General features: G+C 45.6%; 1 protein-coding gene across 18 annotated transcripts in view; it reads right to left on the bottom strand.

The window, feature by feature from the left end:
* MCF2L (MCF.2 cell line derived transforming sequence like) overlaps positions 1 to 20,871 on the bottom strand; it is a 1,277,242-nt gene that overhangs the window by 99,548 nt on the left and 1,156,823 nt on the right. For all 18 annotated transcript variants that reach the window (XM_086934397.1, XM_086934395.1, XM_086934398.1 and 15 more), the window contains 2 exons: positions 9,404 to 9,473; positions 7,837 to 7,929 (listed from right to left, as the gene is read on the bottom strand). In XM_086934397.1, the coding sequence (XP_086790523.1) occupies positions 7,837 to 7,929; positions 9,404 to 9,473 (163 nt within the window). The remainder of the gene's footprint in view (positions 1 to 7,836; positions 7,930 to 9,403; positions 9,474 to 20,871) is intronic.

Raw genomic sequence — 20,871 nt, 5'->3', positions numbered from 1 at the left:
GACAAGACAATGTGTCTGCTCTAGAGATTGGTGTTTTGTTTTCAGGAGTCAGATCGTTTTTAAGCTTAATGTGCCTGCTGCGATGGGTGGCAAATACCCTAAATAGCAGTAGTATGAATCTGAAATAACCCAATACATCCTGCCATGTCACAAAGGGCTGCTGTAACAGACTATCTTTAAAAAATTGTTTGTATCTAGATAACCCTGCCAGGCTCAACACGCTGAGGATTCATCCCTTTCAACCAAATATTGTGGAAATCAAAATCAGGGCATTTGAGGCTGAAAGCATTTGTATTATACTTGCCCTGGCCTAAATATGTTTTTATTTTTTTATTTTACAGAGTTTTATATAGCGCGAACTTGACCCGAATCGGGTATCAGAGCACTTTACATAGCACCAGTTTCATGAGGCCACATTCATTTTTTTTGTTTGCTAGGCACAGGGAGATTAAGTGATTTGCCCAGAATCACAGGATGTTCAGCGTCATTACAGAGACTCGAACCCGGTTCCCCAGATTTGAGGTCGACCGCACTAACCGTTAGGCCATTCCTCTCCCCAGCCGCAGCTACCCACTATACAAAAGTGGGTCAATATGCAAGGCAAAATCTTGATGCATGGTCTTAGGGACCTTTGAAAGCCTCTCTCTTCATGGGAGATAGCTCAGTCACACAAGTGAGGTACTTTTGTTATTGGGATTTGTGTCAGACTGCTGTGTGGTAGAACATTTGCGGATATCCGCAGACTCCATTACAGCAGTGTAGGAAAGTGCCTCTTTTGGACATGGTTAGCCCCTACTTTTTGCCTGGAAAATGATGTAATTTCGGCTGGAAGTGCACAGGGTCCCAGCCAGTTAGGTCCCCCATGCCACATTTCCTTCCCTAAAACTGTAACTATTATTTCAACAATTGGGACCACTTTAGCTCTCATATAGGTTCCTACTAAAAGATACCCCTTTTACTAAGGGCCTTGTTGTTAAAGAGGGTCCCCTAAGGGTTGCAACACAAATTGTTCTACCCCAAGGGACCCCTCACCAATCACATGCATACTGCCTATGCAGCCTGTGTGTCTTGGTGCAGACAAAACTGTAGAGTCGACATGGCACACATGCCTGCATGCCATGCCCACAGACACTGCATGAGCTATGAGTAAGACACCCCACCAGCAGACCTTGGTCCTAAGGGAGGGTGAACTGTATCTCCTGTGATGGTATATCAGCATGAGGAGATATGCCCTTGCAATATCTTTGTTGATTCGTGGATATTGTAAGAGACCAGGGAAGCTATAGTAAGTACATGGGCTGGATGCTCGTTATTATGAGTTCCCCAGCTCCTTGATGGCTTCACTGAAGTATGGGATGTTTTGTACCCAACATCTCATCATAATAAACCTGCACTGATTCCAGTGTCAGATTTATTTTAACTTGCACATAGAGGACTTCTTAGAGGAGTCCCCTGAAACTTACTAACCCTTAGTGTGGTTACCAACTGGTCTAAGCCAGCCTGCTACCACAAGACGGTGTTCTAACATTATGTGGTGAGTTCCTGTATGCTCAGAGGTTGAAAACAAGGTGAAATACACTTTCAGTGCCCACCAACTTGAAGACAGTAAGACTTATCCAATCAGGGCTAAGTCTATGTCCACCACCCACAGGAGGTAGTCCTAATAGAGGGTGGAGACACCCAAGGTAATGGCCACTACCTGTCACACCCTTGTAACTCCTGTAAATCTAGTATCTAGATGGTATACCCAGACCTTGAACTTCAGTTCCTGATGACCTAAGAAGAGCCGGACACTACAGAGTCGCACCAGCAGAGAACATTGCAGAGAACTACTGACTTGGCCCCTGCCCTACCAGCCTGTATGCAGCCCTCGACGATCCTTCACAAAAAGACGGTTCACCCTACAGCCCAGCAATCTCCAAAACCTTGGAGGACTAACTGCCTTCGACAAATATCAAGATCTCCAGAGAACAGCAGACATGCTCACCAGAAACAAACTTCAAGTAAAGGCTTCTGTTACCTGAAGAACCCTGCTCCCAGTTCCTTTTCTGCACTCGACGCCCCCAGCCCGAGTCCAATTGGCCCACCGGCTCCAGGGAGGTTCCCCAGCACTCCAGTGCCCGAGTCCATAGTGGGTTGACCCCTTCAAGACTCCACAACATCACCTGCAGCCAGTGGCGGCTGCAAGTGACACAGGGTGGTAGGGCGGGTGTGGGGAGGGCGGGGGAGCGAGCACGGTGGGGGGGATAAATATTAATATTTTAAAACTTACCTGACACCCGTTGCTCCTGCTGTCCACTTCCTGGGTCCCTGCAGCACCTGGGACAGACTCCCAGCCAAACCCTGTGCTGCAAAGCAGCGCAGGGATTGGTCTCTGCAGGGTGAAAAGACTTCCTGCTCAGACCTGGGAGACTGTAGGGGTTTCTCCAGCCCACCTGCTGAATGCCCCTGGTCTGGAGAAACCTTAGTGGGTATGTGGGTTTTGGTAGGCCAGAGATGGCCGACCAAACACACAATAGCACTTTTGGGACTAGGGAGTGCACAGTTACTCCTCCCCCCTCTCCTCCCCCCTCTCCCGTACCCCGACCCTCCATGCACCAGCTGCAAACGAAAAATAACACAATGCTAGACTATAGTTCTATATTTCCTTTGCTAGCTCTGTACCAGGTAGGGGGGAGGCACTCCTACGTTATTGCCGAGGAGCCTTATGAAGGCTCCCGCAACCTGCTCCGGTAAGTCATTTCCCACATCAAAAGACACCCCTGCACCTGCCAGCACTGGGCCTTAATGAAGCAGACCAAAGGGGTCCCTATGTCCCTGAGCATTGCAACTTACCTCTCCAGCTGTTGGCTTCCTTCGAATGGCTTCCTGGCCTGAGCCTGCAGCCCTTTTCCAATTTTGCCTTTCTCCATAGCCTTACATTGGCAACCCGACGCTGTGTTGTTACCCTGCACCTGGCTGCTTCTGTGCTGATGGTGGTGTGGTGTTGGTGCTGCTTTGGACCCTGCCCAGTGCTTGCTTCAACCCCCAGAGACTGGCTCCCCAAGCAGCTGCTGCTTACTTGTAAGCAGCCTTTGTTTGATTTCCCCATTCTTCATTGAGTTGTATTGGGCGCCTGACATCGAATTTGCACCTTGCACAGTGCTGCCCCTGTGCAGCTGGTGGTGTACTGTTGGTGCTGAACTGAACCTTGCCCAATACTGAACTTAACTCCCGAAGAAGACTGGTTTTGTAAGTTGAGGTTACCTATTTGTATGCTGAATGTTTTCTTGCTCCCACAGGTTCACATTGCAAAGTCTGAAAATTGGACTGTGTCCACTTTTGATATTGAAATGTATTTCTATTGCAAAATGTATTTGTCTAAGACAAAGTTCTGTGGTTCTCCGATAAGCCTAACTGCTTGCCCTCGCTACAACAAAGGAAAGCATTAGTATTATCTACTTTAGCCTCTGGGGATCCACTAGACTCTCTGCACACTGTACCTCTTGTTGATATAGTATATAGAGAGCCAGCCACCTACATGCAGTCAGGTTTCATTTTTGTTGTGGCAGCGTGGAATGTCTTTGCGCACAGAGTGCTAGGTAGTACAGCAAAACAAAATGAATTACACTCAGGACTTCTGGGAAGCATTTTCCTCCCATGCTGACATTGATTTTGGAAAAGAAAATGTTTCTGGTGTTATTACCAGAAGCATTTTCTTTTCCAGTACTTTGAATGACTTGTTGAAGTCCACCTCCCTGTGAAGGTAGTGTGGGAAACAACTGCTTGTCTGCTCTAAAGCAGCTAAAACCCACCAAATCCTTTTAACCTGAAGTCCTGACCAACAAGAACTGACAACAAGCTGCAGGGATATGATGGCACATTGCATTAAGTTCTTTGCTCCATGATCGTAGGGGACTTCTCTAGTTCCAGGAGGTCACCAGGATGGTTGGCTTCGGGCACTGGGGAACAGTGAAAAGCACAGAGGTAAAAGAAAGGTGGCAGGTGCTGCTATTGGCCATGCCCAGCCAATAGAAAGTTTCAGTAGCCATACATGGTCGAGGGAGAAGAGAGCTAGACAGGGAATACCAAATTGTGAGAAGTACAGAGAAAATAGAAGAATTCCTATCAAAACATGACCTGAGGAAGGCTCCTATGCTGAAATTCAGATCACATATTACATCTGGCTTTCAGCAGTGCCAGTTGAGGATGTGGGTGGAGCCAATAGAGTGAGTGGGTGGAGCCGGGGAAAGTGGGTGTTGGCCTCCAACAAACATTTGAGCACCTGGACTTCATATTTTACAAATTAAGCACTGGCAGGCAGCAGTTCCTCTGTCCCCTCATCTCACCGCTGACATCCAGGAATAGGACCCAGGGGCACCACCTAAGTAAGCAGACGCCTCCCGCGAAGTCGTAGTCCATCAATTGTGGCAAGATTAACTGTTCCAGATGAGCAGGAATCCAGCGTTTTCAAAATGTTTTTGAATCAACAACACTTTGCCACCAAGTCCGCTGGATCACTTTGAAGGTGGGCGCTCACAGGGTGCTAGTGGCTGCACCCAACACATACACACCACACTCCTTCATTTTCGGCAAGAAGTTGAGCACACACGGGGGTCCCAGTTGAAACTGCGCATTTATTTAAAACACTCGGCATGCCGCGTTTCGTTCTTGCGAACTTCCTCAGATGCCATAATATAGTGAACTGTTTGTCGCCCTCAATTTAAAAACACAGTGTCCCTCTACAATTGGTTGGATACACTGGGGGCACTGCTGTAGGGAAAATGCAGCCCGGACTCAGCTATTTATATACATATATATACACACACACTAACCTTTTAATATTCTCTCCTCAATATTCTGGAATAACGATATTTTGAGGGTCAATATTTAGTGGTGCAACAAGTATTTGGGAAAGAATGCACCTATATAGCAAACCTTTAATCTTTGGTCATAACCGATGGTCATGCCGTCCTAAAATACAGTTCCGACTACGGGCCTGGAGTCGGACATGGGTATAAAACAGACACATCTATTTTTTGGAGGCGTCTGTAGACATACGTGGGTCCCCTTAAGAAAAGGTTTGGCTATAACCCAATTATTTACAGCCTGATAACAGAAAGGTCACCTGAGGCCTTTTTTTTGTTGGTAAAAGCACAATTATCCAGAATTGGGAACTCTAGAAAACGGTCAGGAGAGAACACTTTATCATGCCCTGAGGAAATGTTTTCCCAGTCTGACGGGCTAAGCTGGAGACCATACATAAAATCTGTGATGCCATCAGACTTAAAAGTTTGCCTGACGTCATCGGTATTTTGTTACCACTGGACTTCGAGACCCTGGAGCACTTGCCATATTTGCTCACCTGTACATTTACTAATGTTTACATCTTGAACGGATTCTACGATTTCTTGTGGATGTCATCAAATGTGCCTTTGAGCATCAAGAACTGCTCAGGAGCAGCAAGTGAGCCACGGAATACATTTACTGTAGAAACCAAACATCACTGCAGAAAACAGAAGGCACATACCTTATGGGTATCTGCCGTTTATAGTAGCCACAGACTAAGCATGTTTCTGGGGGTAATAAAAAAGAACACAATAGTAACATGAGAAAACGAGTCTTTGGAGTGAACTTGCAAAATCGTTAAACAGTGTAGTGGTTACTCTAGCCTATTACAATATTCTAAATGAGACCGATTTGCTATAGAACAACACTATCACACTGCCCTCTAGTGTCAGACACACAGAAATCCTGTACAAAGCATTTATGAGAAACCCCCAAACTACCTACAATGACTACATGCCAACCAGGGGTGCCAACGTCGTGCTACGTGTTACAGCTTCACCTAAGTGCCCACCATTTCCATGATGTGTTATACTGACAGCCCCGGTCTTCAGTCTATCGGTATGATATAGAGTCATGTGGATTTGAAATACCCTTCATTGACACTCTCCATGGATTAAATACTGGTCAATGAAAAGGCTCGAGGTGGGGGTGGGGCAAGGTAATAAATACAATGTTCAGAACACATTTTAAACAAGAACTGGCAAGGCCATTAGGTCTGGCTTTTCATTTGTATACAGACACTTGCATACAAATGTATTAATGGGGAGTAAGGAAACGTTTAGAAGATATTGCGGACAACGGTGTAACCGACGCACTAAATGTGTCGTCGTTTGTGTATAGCTATCTGGAAAGCAACATTTAAGAAAAAAATCAGATTGACATATGTATATATTGACTATGAAGCATTAATGTAGGTAAAAAATGTAAACACAGTTAAGGGTGCATTCTAGTATTATACATTACATGTTTTTGGTATGCCATGTGGGAAGGTATTTCTGTACAAGTCCATGTTCAATGAGCACTTGCCAATTTAAAGTGGAAATAGTATCTATTGTGCAACGGGAGTGCAGAAAAGAAAGGGAGCAAATGTAATGCTTGATAACACAGCACAGGCATCAGTAGTTCATAATTTTCTTCTACATGTAAACACACTCAGACCAGCTACTACATTGGAATAAGAATTAAAGGATTCATTTGCAGACAGCAGTTTTGCACTTTCTCTCAAACCCCCACACATGTACAGTGAACATGAACCATATGGGCGTCAGTAGAGTGAAATGTCACAACAATGTTCATGGGTGTTTGTAACTCTGTAACGTGTATCCATAGGTGTTATGTTTGAGTGAGAGGGTGACCGAATTTCTATTATCTCTGTATGCACTTCGAAGCCCATACCGGTTATGTTCTGACTGCATGTTTTTGTGTGTGGCCCCACTTGTTAATGCAGCACATAAAAGTCAAACCCAATGGATTTGTTAATATTTGTTAACACACTCAGCAGAGGACAAGTCCTTAAGGACAGCACGTGACTTCCTGGGAGTCCTCTTAGCCTCTCAGAGGTGAATATTACACATTATATGTGACTGACTCTCTCACAGCTCTACTTGCCTTGCAGACATAGGTCTAGCACAATAATGATTCTGTCCAGCCCAGTCCGCCTAGCATGTGTGTACTGCCCTGTGACAGACAATGTCCCAGACCTATTGGCTTTTATTTTTTTTAGCAGTGAGCCTGGTGTATGGCTGACTTTTACCCACCAAAAATAAACTGTCACAGGTAAACCTGTTGAGAATGACACTGCAACAGCCTTACCTGCATTTCAGATGTGTGTTTGAACCCATCAAAGAGCTACAGTCCCAGAGAGATGCACCTGACACGTGGCGGAATATACTCCAGGTTGACTGGCCAATAAGAGGTCTGACTAATGTCTGATGGACTTTTCTCAAGCATGCCCAATCAGTTTTGACTGACACTCACTTAAATTTACTGGTCTTCCAGAGGTGTGTCTACCAGGGGGCTGCAATGGGAATGATGCAGTAAGAAGGGATAGGTCACTACACTGATAGGTGCAAGATGGCTATCTGTCACAAGTCTAAAAGCCAAGAGCCCTGCACAGTGGCCCTAAGCGGCATTTAAATCCTGCTGCCCTGTTAAAGGCTTCGATGAACAATAGATTACATGTGAAAAGCTTCCATAGACAGTTTCTGTGCAAGGGAATGAAAGAATGTTATTACTGTGGTTAAACTTTGTTAAAGAATCGCCGTAATGGAAGTGCTGCTCCCTTGCCATTGGCCCTGATCCTCCCCTAGAGATCCAATGATGCCGGAGCGGACTCTAAGGGCCCTATAGGCCAATGCAGCAGGTTTTTGGGCTCTGCCAATAGTTTACAAACCGGGCTCATTTGTAGAAAATAAGGTCTATCACGATTGGATAGGAATAACGTTCGACCAGCATATATATTCTTGTAATGTCACGCATGAACGTTTACAAATAAAAAAATGAACCTACCTGAAAAAATGTTGCATCTGAACACTGTCTCCATAAACTTTCAGACCTTGGTTTATTCTGACAATACTTCTCGTACATCTTAAAATCTTCCATCTGTATAATAAAAAACAAAACTTTTGAAAGGATAAGCGTACACTATGCAATGTAGAGTTTTCGGCACTCAAATGGTCATGCATTAAAAATACATTCGAACATCCACGAAATGGGGGATATTAGTCATTGAGTGTCCAAGGTCTTTGGATGGGCCTTTAGGCGTCCTCAGACCAATGGGTTGTGTCTTACTGATCTACTGCAGACACGTTAATCAGAGACAGATTGAAATTTTCACTGACAAAATTCCCGGCATTGAGCTCTACTGTCCCTTATTAAGGACATTAATAGCAGTAACAGCCAGATTCATCATTGTAAAATCGGCTCGCAAAGGGTCAGATTCTTAGAATCTGGACCTTTGCGAGCGCAATTTTTGCATTTGGGATTCATCATCCCAAATGCAAAAATCGCAAATCGCGAAATTGCGATGTATTGCATTTAAGGAATCTCTATTTGAGATTCCTTAAATGCAATTCATTCAGCATTTTTGAATTGCGAAATCGCTATTTTTGGCCGTTATTTACAGCGAAGTCTGACTTCGTGGTAAATAGCGTAAACTTTGAAAAATGCACTTTAGTGCATTTTTCGAAATTGTATGTTACACACACACATGTCCTTTGGACATGTGTGTGCACAACATCAGTCTACATTTACATTTCAGGGGTGCTACAGGGTGTCCTTTGGACACCCCTGGCACCCTTGAAATCGCATCCTTATTTGCGATTAGCAAATTGCTAATCGCAAATAAGGAATGACTCCCCATTCATTCCTATGGGCCTCTAGGCCCATAGGAATGCATGGGGAGTCATTCCTTATTTGTGATTAGCAATTTGCTAATCGCAAATAAGGAAGCTGTAGAAATCGCAAATAATACTGCGATTTCTACATGAATCCAGTTTTGCGAGTCATTAATAGCGATTCCTTAATAATCGCTATTAAGGACTCGCAAATCGGGACATTGATGAATCTGGCTGTAAATGCCTTCTGCAGGAGCTTGCCAGTTATTTGTATAATGTGCAGTTCTCAGCCTGGGAGGAGTGTGTATAATAACATGAAAATGTAAATAACGGCTGTTAACACCGAACGGGGCTATCAGAAAGTATCCCCAAATCTCACTCAACAAAGACAGACACACATGCCAACTGCCTCTGCCTCATGCCCTCACCCCATTCGAAATGCAGGTAAACAACAGTTGTTAGTGGCAGTGTGCGAAGAATTCGGGTTGGCTCAGTCAATACCAACATTTGATGCAGAAATATAAGGATTTTACACTGCGGATAGACATTTTTACTGATAATTAAATGTTTTATACATGGCTTTATAAATGTATTGACTGATTTAACCTCCATTCGAGATGATAACTGTACACCATCGCGAAGAGTGAAATGATGGAAGCAATATACATTATTCAGCAATTGAAGCAATATAAAAAACACAAGCCCCCAACACCGAGAATGTGCATGATTGTCATACCTACCCTCATGAGAAAACACCTTCCAACGAGTTCAGGACACTCAATGTAGTTTTCTAATTCTCGCAGGAATATCCTAAAAAATGAAGACTTGATGAGCTTTCACAGAAGAAACATGGATATTGGAAATACATATATATTTTAAAATACACGCCTTGTTATTAAGATGATTTAATTTGATACATGCAAACGTTTTGAATAAAAAAAAAAGTTAACTTCTAACGTCATTTATAATGCAGCATGACAAATCAAGCAATCGCAGTTCAATAAACGGCATCAAGATCAAGAGACGATGATGAGAATCCTTTCAAACTTGTAGCAAAGACTTGCCAGTCAAGTAAGATTTCACTTTTTATGAGGTTCTGTTGTAGATACGAAGAGTGCTCAAGTTTGTAAGGCTCAATCCTGAGTAGCGCATCTAATTGAGGATTTTGCTTGCATTCTGAAAGTTAGATTTCTGTTTAGTTCATTATGAAACCAGGACTAAAAGTACCTGGTGTTTGACTCACACTGCAGCGAACACTGGTTGTCTGTGTCGCCTCGCACCCTTGATTGCAGAAAGGACGTGTGATTAAAGCCACGCCTGTTTTCCTCTTCCCTCATCCGAGTGGACTCATTGTATATATATAAGGAATAATTCCTTATACTGGGGTTAGAAAGCGATTCCCGCCCCGCCCCCCACCCCCGTGTGGGTGGTTGTGTGTGCTAGCCGCCGATATCGGTCCGAGAATATGCCAGGACCCAGAAGAATAGAGTACCCAGTGTCCTGATGAAGCCTACATCATCTGACTGAAACGCGACCGCGACTGCGTCGACACCTTTTTGCTTCGACTGGAGTCCCCTGTTACAATTCAAAAAAATTTTTTTGTTGATTTTTGTCTGATTTGCACCAATACAAATATAGACTGGGTTGATGTGTTAACCCCCAGGTGCTCTGTTTTTGGGACTACCATTGTGTTGTGCACTCTATTGTAAATTAAGTGGAGGTACTTATGCGAATTGGGATATATATATATTTTTATATATTTCTTGTGTTTAGGGTACATAGAAACGTTTGTTGATATTGTAAATGTGATGTATATTTGTATATGATGTATATGTGATGTTTTGTATATAGACTGTCGGTTGTTGTGCTTCCCTTGATGTCCGCTCATATGTGTGTTGATGAATTTACATATATATTTTCTTCTTGTTTGATTTTTGATTCACAAGATAATTAACTGTTTCTTGTTTGAGAATTAAAATTTTATTGATCCCTTCAGTACCCCTTGTTGCTACTTTCTCATCCTTAGATGTCTCCTGCTCAGTTACGGAAGGGTTAAGTGGGCAGAACCCCTGACCATTTTTTTGCTAGTCTAAAAGTACCTGAATGGCATGCAGAAACAAGAAAGGCAGGGCCAGCATCGGCCCCGCCGTAGGTATGGCAGGGCGCACCGGCCCCCACCCGCTCTCAGTGGTGGGGCGTGCCCCCATCCCGTCACCGTGACGCGGCGGGTGTGCCCCCACATCGATTGGACCCCGGATCTCCTAGTGACCCGGAATTGACTAAATCACTTCTGGGTCACTGTGGAGCGAAGGCCAGGCCGGTTAGATCCGGGCTGGCCAGGGAGGGGTTAAAAGGCCAAGGAGGGCGGGAGTTTGCCTCTTTGACTCCGCGCTCCACGGCCTGACCCTCCAGCCTCAAGGAGGCTGTAATTCTTTTTCTGTTTTGTCCCCTTTTGCAGATTCGATCAAGGCGATCGTATGGCGGTTGACAAGCGGAAGAGACAGCAAGGACGATTGGGGACTCTCTTCATGGAGTGGGGGCGCTTCAAGGAACATCGCGACTGGACGGTCTCTCCAGGGACACAGCGCTAATGGTGTAGGCATCATCAGCAGGAGGACGGCGTTTCGAGCGCGAAAGTTAAGTGGAGAGCAGAACAACTGTGGGGACTTGGGGCGAGTAGTGAGCTCTAGTAGTGCAAGCGGCTTAGCTTGCAGTGCATACTCAGTAGCACTTGTAAAGAGTCTTGCTGAGGTTGCGTGTTCGAGCCCCATCTGGGGCAGCTGTTCCAGTAGGTTTTGAAACAGCTCAATTGAATGACTGATAATTTGGGGTCACAGAGGCTTTGCAGGGTTGCGGCTGTTGGAAGTGGATTCCTCAGCATTCTGTGGTCCAACGTGTTAAGTGCACGGCCGTGGGCTCCTGAGTAGAGTTTTGGCACCGTCGCTCATTCTTTTAAAAATTAAGCACTTAGTTGGGTTATGGGACATCAGTCACTCATTCTTTTACGAATTAAGCACTTAGTTGTGTTATGGGACATCCGTCTGCACGTAGTGAAACCGTCTAGGAATTCAAAAGGTGCGTGGCTCAATGGCTGGTACACGAACAGGATGTCAATGGGGTTGTAAATGGCGATCGTCATAGTGCGACGGGCTGTCCCTTTGCTGTCCAGAGGGATTGTGGTTCATTGTCGTAGTTCGTAATTTTTGGCCTCATGATTCATGAAGGGGAAGTTGTGCAGTGGATTGTGCTGGTAGCGGGGGACCGAGGTATCTCAGTTAGGAGAGCATTGGACTTGGTGTCGATGGCGTCCGTGTTTCGATCCTGGGTTTCAGCAGAGGATGTTGCTGACTGAAAAGTCTTGGAGACTCGATACGGGTGCTTTGGCACTGGATTTATTGCATGTTTCATTGGGTGCGATTTTTTGTGTCTGAATATAAACAAGGTGGCCTGTTTTGCAGAGCACAGCACATCCGGGGCGGCCGAGGGTCAATGGTGGATGTTTCGGTTGGCCGGTTTTTCGTGGGAAGATCAGGGGTCGGAGGCTGGCTTGGCAAACGGCCGCCTTTATTGGCAGCAAGCGATCGGCTCGCCGGGCAGCACGCCAGGGCGAGGCATGGGTGCGTCGAGCAGGGCCGATGCCCCCAGTTGCCTTTGTTTTTTGGCCCACTGTGATTTCACAGACGCATCTGCACAAAAGCCTGTGTAGTCGCATACTGTCAGTGAACAGCAAAAAACAGACTCAAACTACCCTTTCCACCTGCAGTAACATTTCTGCAAATGAATTGTTTAATTTTACAACCTACCATGATTTTCGGAATGTCAAGACATTCTTCCCCCATAACAAGACAAGTTTACTGTCAATGCCCTCAATGTGTGACATTTAGTAAGCAACCTATTAATCCGGTATTGTTTCATATATGCGTCTGTATGTCGCTGTCTGTGACGTTCTCACTCTTGTCTTTGGAACGTTCTCACACACACGCTATCACAGCACCGCCAATTTCTCACTCCCCGCCTACGCCCTCTCTCTCTTCTACCTGCATTCTTTGTTTACCGTATTTCCTCTCATGCACTTTGAAGCTTTTAACAGTTTTGGCAATTTGTCGTTGGAGTGAACCTTCGCTGGCAACACCCGTTGGAGGGCGGTGAGGTACAACTAATCTGTTTATTTGTTTGGTGGCATGAGTTGTGGCTGTTGCCGTGGTGAGGCCCCTGCCGAGTACCGTTCCCTCAATGACTTATGGCAATGACACAGGAGGCGCTTGACCTCTACCTCTCCAGTGGGCCTGCGCCCCGGATGCAGTAAACTGCGCGTCACTGCACTAGAACGCAAGGACAAACTTGTTGCTCACCATCTGCCTCGCTGCCAATGTCCTTTCTGTTATATAAACTTGAACGCTTTAAAAGAGGCAGCCGAGAACAAGATCAGCGGAAGCAAATGAAAGCAAGCAATTTATTCCATGATGATTGCTGATTTCTACCACGCTGCATTTAGTGTCCGTGGGGGGGTGTTAGCTAGGGCTAATGGAATCGTAAATGCGGGAGGGTTGACTAACGTGGACCTCAGAAAAGGAAAATTATATGACACAAATTTAGCTCATTCCGTCATTTAAATTCGCCATAGGGTTAGCACACAATGTCAGCGTTGGTATAGGGATATTTGTGTGTTCACTAATCACAGGATAACCAGTGTCAAGTGCAGTTTATGTGTTTAGTACTCAGCAGAAGGCTATTATCCATATAATTTATTGAATTGGATGGCGAGTGGCTCTTGGCTGCTCACCCCATTAGACGCCTGGTTCTTGTGCATGGGTGCAAGTGGCAGACGCACGGGGGACTGGAGCAGTTGGTTTATACAATGGTAAAAAATTCTTCTTTGTGTGTGGGTTTGGCGCAATTTATCGGCATGTTTACGCAGACCCCATCCCATCTTACATTGCTCTGGTACTTGGGCCCATTGAGTGTTTAGTTAACAGCAGAAAACAGCAGGAGGGTTAAGTGCACATCCTTCATTGCCCTAGGGACCCGCTCTCCGTGCCAAAGACCCACTCAGTGTCCCTCTAGGGCAGACGTCTTCAATCTGTGGGGCGCGACCCCCAAGGGGGTCCTGGAGTCCTGGGAAGGGGGTCGCGCATTCCCCTGCCTCACTTTGCCTGGATTCAAAAACATTTGCTTTTGTTCTGTAAAAAAGACAACCCTCCTGAGACAGCAAATGACGCTCGTTAAAGGCTTTTTTTGAGACAAGTCGAGTCTCCTGAGCTGTGTAAATGTTTCGTGCCAGGGCGCCTAAAAGAAATGCAAATGTGCCCCATTAATGTATCTGCAAGTGTGAAGGGTGCATGGTCCTTCGCCGTAGGTAAAGTTTATTTCATAACAACAATATATATTTTCACTGGATAACAAAAAAAATGTTCATGTCGATGGATAATTCCTAAGCTGGAAAAGATATACAGAATTTTCCTGCAAGTTTACCGTTTGTGAAATTTTGCAGTGCAAAATGAAACTGCAGTAAAAATACTATTCTTTGTGCAGTGTCCCCTATTAAGAACAATTGTGTTAGTGTTACATCAGGATGTGGGTGTCTTAAAAGTGTCATAAAAAGTCCAGCCGTTCACATGGAAGTGCTGAAGAGTAAAACATTTTAACATTCCTTTTTCCATACACCTTAGCAAAGGTGGCAAAATGAGTCCCTCAAGCCGCATACTCCGTGGGCAAGCATTCCTTGCAAACATGTCAACATAAATTGTCATTATTGTAGCAATTCCGTGAGGCTGGAGAAGCCTATGTTGTTCTCTAGGTGTCACCTCGAGCATACCTATCTTCAGTCATCAGTGCCACAAGAATGCATTAATGAAGCACTATTTGTCCCTGACCTGGTCATCGGTGAGCACCCTGCTTTTTTATAAACTTCTATTGCCCTCCCCCTCCTACTATCCTTTGGATAATACGCAAGACACTGCCAAGACAACGTGTTAGTGACAATTGCCTAAAACACCCAAATGCACTAATATGGACACAATGCATGCTTGAAAAAATGACCTCAGAGACAGTTCTTTAAACATTGAATCTGCATGAGAAAAATAAAGCAGACATTCCTTTCCCTCGTAACAGAAGGCAAATCGGATCCAGGACAGACCAGGAGTAAATGATAAATGGGGACAGACAAAATGGAAGACATTTCATTGGTAACATAAGCATTGATGATGATCCCTTAAAAAAGTAAATTAAACTAAGATACTGGGGGCTGGATGGCACCTTGCTGGTTGCGGAGCTAGGAGCGTTGTGGGTCAGCGAACGTGCTGCAAAATTGTGTGTTTTAAAGTCAGTTTACAAGAAGGACGACCAAGTGTTTGTGGTAACTTCACCTACAACTAAACCGAAATCACAAGCAATATCTGTAAAACCTCAGGCACTTAAAAAATCCAGGTGAGATGCATTACATTCTTGTACCTCCTCCAGTGGGCTTGTGGTGGGACATGTGCAGGTGCTGCTGTCAGGGCAGATAAAACAACAGACTTTCTCTCTCGAAAAACATGTGGGTTGCAAATCTATCAGCTCCAATTCACAAGTAACTGGAAGGAGGTGTACAACTAGCAAGTCACATATTACACAATTTATTTGTTAGCATGGACGAAGGGGGAGGGGCTAGGAGTGCCATGGGTAGTGATTGGGTAGTGTCTAGAGGATTTAGTTGAAGCTTTGTGGTGCGTGGGGGCTACTGCCTCCGCCCCTCACAGTCTGAAACCTTGTTGGACTCAAACCTGCATATTCGAGGGGGGTGACCAGAATTTGAGAAGGGAAAACCGAGACAGATCGGACAAAAAAGTAGGACTAAAGCCTTCAGTCTCCCCTAATCCCACTGTGTCTTTGCTGAGAGCAGGCAGCGACCTCCTCCTGTGATAACTGGTAGAAACGAATACTATATGTCATACTTCAGAGGCTCGTGAAAGGAGAGAATACCTAAAAATGTGGCCACGCAGTAAGACTTGCCCTTGGACTCAAAAACCGGGACATAGATTAGAAATTAGCGAAAGTGTTGGAAAACCTGGACTGTCCAGGGAAATACGGGACGTCTTGTCTTGTCGCCCTAGGGCAGACGTCTTCAATCTGTGGGACGCGATCAGTGCTTGGAATGGAGAAATTGAAGTGCATGTACAGCATTTCTCTTGAGAAGTACCGGTACTCTCCCTCTCAAAATATAAAAGTGCCGCTCTGGCAGCGCAAGCATCTAAAATATATCTATGAGGTGGAGCAAAGTCACTTTGCATGGCCTCATAGATATTCAGTAAGACAAAGCAGGGGAAGTTGCTGGCTTGCCTAATTCTGCATCAAGGAGGTATTCCAAGTGCCCTGCATGGGTGTTCCCATGCAACACCCATGGATTTTGATGCTGCCCTATATTTACAAAATCACTTAAACCTGAGGCAGCACCAAAATGTATATATCCCCAGTGAAAACATGTCTCCTTATTTTTTCCTCTTTCCATGTCTGCTGCATTTTTCAGCTCACATAGAAAGAGGAAAACATCTTTCAGGATTGTATTTGTGCAGGAAGGTGTCCTTCCTGCACAAAAACAATCCTGCCTATATTGGTGCTAAGCAGCAATTTGTGCGCCAACGCAAGAGGAAAGGTCCTGAATGAACCATATTTCATAAATATGGTGCATTCCTGCCTTTTCACATTGGCGCAGCAAGAAGACTGGTGGCGCTGCCCAATGCCAATTCCTCATAAATGAGGCCCTTTGTTTTTAGCTACACCTCTGACCTAATATTATTTCCCGAATGTAAAATTATTTTGTGTGGGAATTGGGGGCGTTTATGGTTGTCGATAATGAGGAGGACCAGGTTCTAGAAACTTTTGTCAGAAGGGGGTCCTTACTCCTAAAAAGGTTTGACAAGGGGGTCTCGGCATCAAAAGGTTTGAAGACCTCTGCTCTAGGGTGACGTTCTGGAGAGGCTATCATTAGGCAGAAGTGTGGTTTAGCGTCAGGAAAACACCAGGTTAAGTAGAGTCCGGTTAGGGCTTATGCCTGTATTACGAGTACATTAAGAAACACCCTAGGGGGCTGTGTTAAAGGAAATTGAGGGCATCTGCATTTAATATCAAACAGTATGAAGTGCTTGCCACAGCGTAGTAGAGGTTAGGGTGAATCAATCAATCAGTCATTTGCTAAGCGCACTACATACCCTCGAGGGTCGCAAGGTGCAGGGGGGCACTCGATTTAAATGCCCTTAAACATTATGAGGAATAGGTTTGAATACACCCTTTCATGGCCGCTTTTGAGCAATGGCATCTAAAAAATGGTTTCTATGGGGGAGCTGCAACTAGTGGGGTAATTACCTACACCTCATTCCTACATGGACAAATTGACATTGGATAACGTTATCACATTCAAGGGAAGGTTTTCTCCGGGTTTACAAAGTGTGTTATCAAAGGCTTTAGAAAGAGTATACCCAAGTATCCCAGGAGGTCTTTAATTTACACACCAGGGAACAGTCTGATTACCGTCAGCCTGGTTAAAGAGGCATTGGGGCCAATATAATTGCTTGTGATTAGCAAAGGGGGCACAGAGCACACAGTTCATGAGCTTGACATGACCAGTTCATTCCCAAATGCCAATAGAGGCGCCAGCGGGTTGTAGATTTAGGGGATGCACACTGTCAGTGCACAAGATTAAAATTCTGCCATCTGGTTTCTTGAAGAAACCATAAAGAAAGGCATTGAGGTCAAAAGACAGATTTGGTAACGTCAAATAAACCCCAAGATGACGGATTATGGCCATATTGCAAGTGAGCTGGGAGCACTTCTTTCCCCAGCATGCGCAGGGACCCCCCACGCCACATTAAAAAATACAGGCTGCAAGCATCTAGGTCACGGTCCTCTGTTCTCATGTTAATTTTCAGTAAGATAGGTAACACATTACAGTAGTGCGAGGCTTAAATACGCTAAGACCACTGATAATCTGTTCCCCAGGTAATACAACTGATGCTGTGCTAAGCGCTCTCAGTTGGTAGTCTGATGGTAATGCAACTAGCGCTAGGCGGGATGCTCTCATTTAATGTCGCATGTTAATGCTTGTTAAGTAATACGACTGCCTCTCACAATAAAGTGTTAGGACAAGGACCATTCACAGTTAATTTGAGTTCGGACCGGTGCACAAGAAGCACAAACCATATATTCAGCGTAGTACCGACTGGGGGAGTTACATTTAGCATGTTACAGCAATTGACTGCAAGGTTTTGAGGACAGTCCCTCGAGGCACTGGCCGCGGAGAGGTCACTCAAGTACATTATCAACACTTATGATGTTAAATGATTTGCAGTTCATCCCAGGCCTTCTTGTCACACCTGCACGAGCACGCATGTGCAGCCGCGCATATGGTTTAGGGGTCTGTGTCGAAAGCATCTAGGCACCCCTATAGGTGTATATGAGTTTCAGTGCAGGCGCAAGTCCACCTCAGTACACACATGTGGATTAGTGGCCTGTGTCAGAAGCATCTAGGCACCAATTATAGGTACACATGTGGTACACTATTGACGTCCTGGGCACTATACAACTAAGCACCCTACTTCTGTGTTGTCGCATGGTGCCTATTCCCCGGGGGACCTTGTGCAAATTGGTACATTCGGATACTTATGTTGTCAGACAATACCTGGGAACAATTTGGGCACTGATAATTTGGTAAATGTTACAGGTGTACTATCACGCAGTATCGAAGCATCTGTGGCCTGCATATTATATGTATGGGTTGCAGCCCATCGGTACCGATGTACCCTAGGCTGAGGTCGTGGGTGAAATGAGGGGGTGCAGTCTCATGAAGTAGGGCTGGCATGTGAACTGTATCTGTCGTCTGTAAGCCAAAAAAACACTAATCAGTTGTGTTGGTTTTTTCATTTATGTATGACCGGATCCATGGCGGATACCCGGGAAGTGCTCCACACCGCAACATCTGCAAGAGGTGGATAGCCAAGGGGACCAGTAGATCAGGAACGTGAGTGGCAAGCAACGGTATCAAGGTGATGGGCGATCAATCAAGGGCTCAAGAGGTGCCAGCACTGTATGGGTTGTTTATAGGTGTGTTAACCATTGGTGGTGACAAACACAGTAATATAGCAGTACACTGCTTCAGGTGCTTCAGTATTCTGCCGCTACGGCACCTGTGCTCGCGGGTGCCATCGTAGCGGACACAATAGGATATTCCGTAGTAAGGAGGTAGGCATTCGCATAACATTTCCCTGAGCATAGTGGGCAGGTGTAGGTGGTTCACGGACTCCGTGGTATGCTTATAGGAGAGCCTGGGGTCTGTGGTTCCCTGGGTAGCCTTCCAATTACGCCGACAATGAGTGTCAGCATCTGGGGGGACGTGTCGTATCAGGCACAGCGTGATGCCATCAATGGAGCCCAGTGACATCAATGGAGGCGGTATTAGTGGCCAAATGGCAGTATACTCACTCTACCGGAGTCGGACAGCCCTAGCATCTGTATCCCGCACTTGGGGGGGTTGGGAATGACTGATCCAGAGCTGCCTATGGGAGGGAGCGAGTCTGTGAGGCCATGGGGCCACTGGAAACATCTACCTGGTAACAAACTACTGAGACTAGCTATGGCTTGACACTTACAGAATATAGCTCGGGGTGCATCTGGGGGGAGCCGTGCTTCTTAAAAGACGGCCTCCATTTGTCCACACCAGGGAATGAAATCGTCTCAGAGAATCTTCTTGCCTAGTTAGTGGTGTATAGGGACAGGGCAGGGCCTTGCAGTGTGCTGGCTAGGTTTAGTGAATTTTAAGGTCAGGGCATGACCTTTCAGTATAGGAGGGTAGGGGGGGCCAGATAGTCGGTCAACTATGCTGGCCTGTCGCGGTAAGGTCATGATTGGTGAGCAGTAAATTTAAGGTCCATAGAGGGCAGCGCCATTCTTGAATGGGGTTGCCCAAGGGGAGAGACAAGGGGTCTGTCCTAGAACTCCAGGGGCAGGTAAAGCCTGTTGGCCACCTGGGTGCGGGGAGGGGGGAGTCACTGTTAGATCCAGCCTGGCCAGGGAGGGGTTAAAAGGCCAGGGAGCACGGGAGTCTGCCTCTCTGACTCCACGCTCCACAGCCTGTCCCTCCAGCCTCAAGGAGGCTGTAATTCTTTTTCCCCACCCACCACCCCCTGAAGCAGATGATTGGTATTGTGTTTTACGAAGGTTTCACAGGTTGTTCCAAATGCATATAGATGACTGGTGTGTCGTACTAATATATTTTGTTCCGTAGAACTTTTTCCCGTTTACAGGTCATCAATCGTCGTATTTATTGCTATTCCTTTGTCAGGCGGTAAGGTCATGATTGGTGAGCAGTAAATTTAAGGACCTTAGAGGGCAGCGCCATTCTTAAATGGGGTCGCCCAAGGGGAGAGACAAGTGGTCTCTCCTAGAACTCCAGGGGCAGGTACAGCCTGTTGGCTACCTGGGTGCGTGGGAGGGGGGAGTCACGCTTTCTCTAGGCTGGTTGGCCACCCCGCACGTGCACAATGACGGCAGTAAATGGGGCAGAGATGCAAGGGCCCCCTTTAATGGAGTTAATGGAGCATACGGGGGTAACCGGGGGGTGGTGGGGGAGGGTCGGGGGGAAGTACCCTCACGGTAAACGGGCCCTCAACGCATGCGCCCTTTGACAGGAGGGCGTGTTTTAAGTGATAAGGATCTGACAACAGTTAGTGACCTTGCCGTAGGCCCAAATAGGATACGCAGAAAAATTACATATTGGAAGATTTATACGTTAGATTCGGATAAGAAATACCTTGTACTAGAATTATGTTAAGGTTAGGCATTTGATATCTGTATAAATCAATTGTAATCGAATGTCATGAAACGTTTTCTGTGTAATTTCTGTAAATATTGTTTATTTAAATTTTTGATTTATTTGTATGTTTTTAATAAATACGGCCGGGGGTTGTACGACCCCCGCCCCCAAAGAAATCCCTCTCATGTATTTTTTAATAATGATGTAATGGAAGGGTGGGGGTCCTCCGGCAGTCCCTGGCCATACTGAATTGAGGAGCCACTCACACATGGACCTCGGAAATGTGAGCAGTCCGAACAAATACTTTAGGTAGATCTTGCAAGTCACTATTTGTAACGCGCTTCAATTTAGAGCGTGGTGCTTGCCTCAAGTGTCTCCTAGTTATTTACCCTATAGTCTCTTTTCTGGTCTCTGGTGTTTTCTGAA

The sequence above is a fragment of the Lissotriton vulgaris genome, chromosome 8, assembly GCF_964263255.1.
Source record: "Lissotriton vulgaris chromosome 8, aLisVul1.2, whole genome shotgun sequence".
NCBI lineage: Eukaryota > Metazoa > Chordata > Amphibia > Caudata > Salamandridae > Lissotriton > Lissotriton vulgaris.
This window is presented reverse-complemented; position numbering and strand designations above follow the sequence as displayed.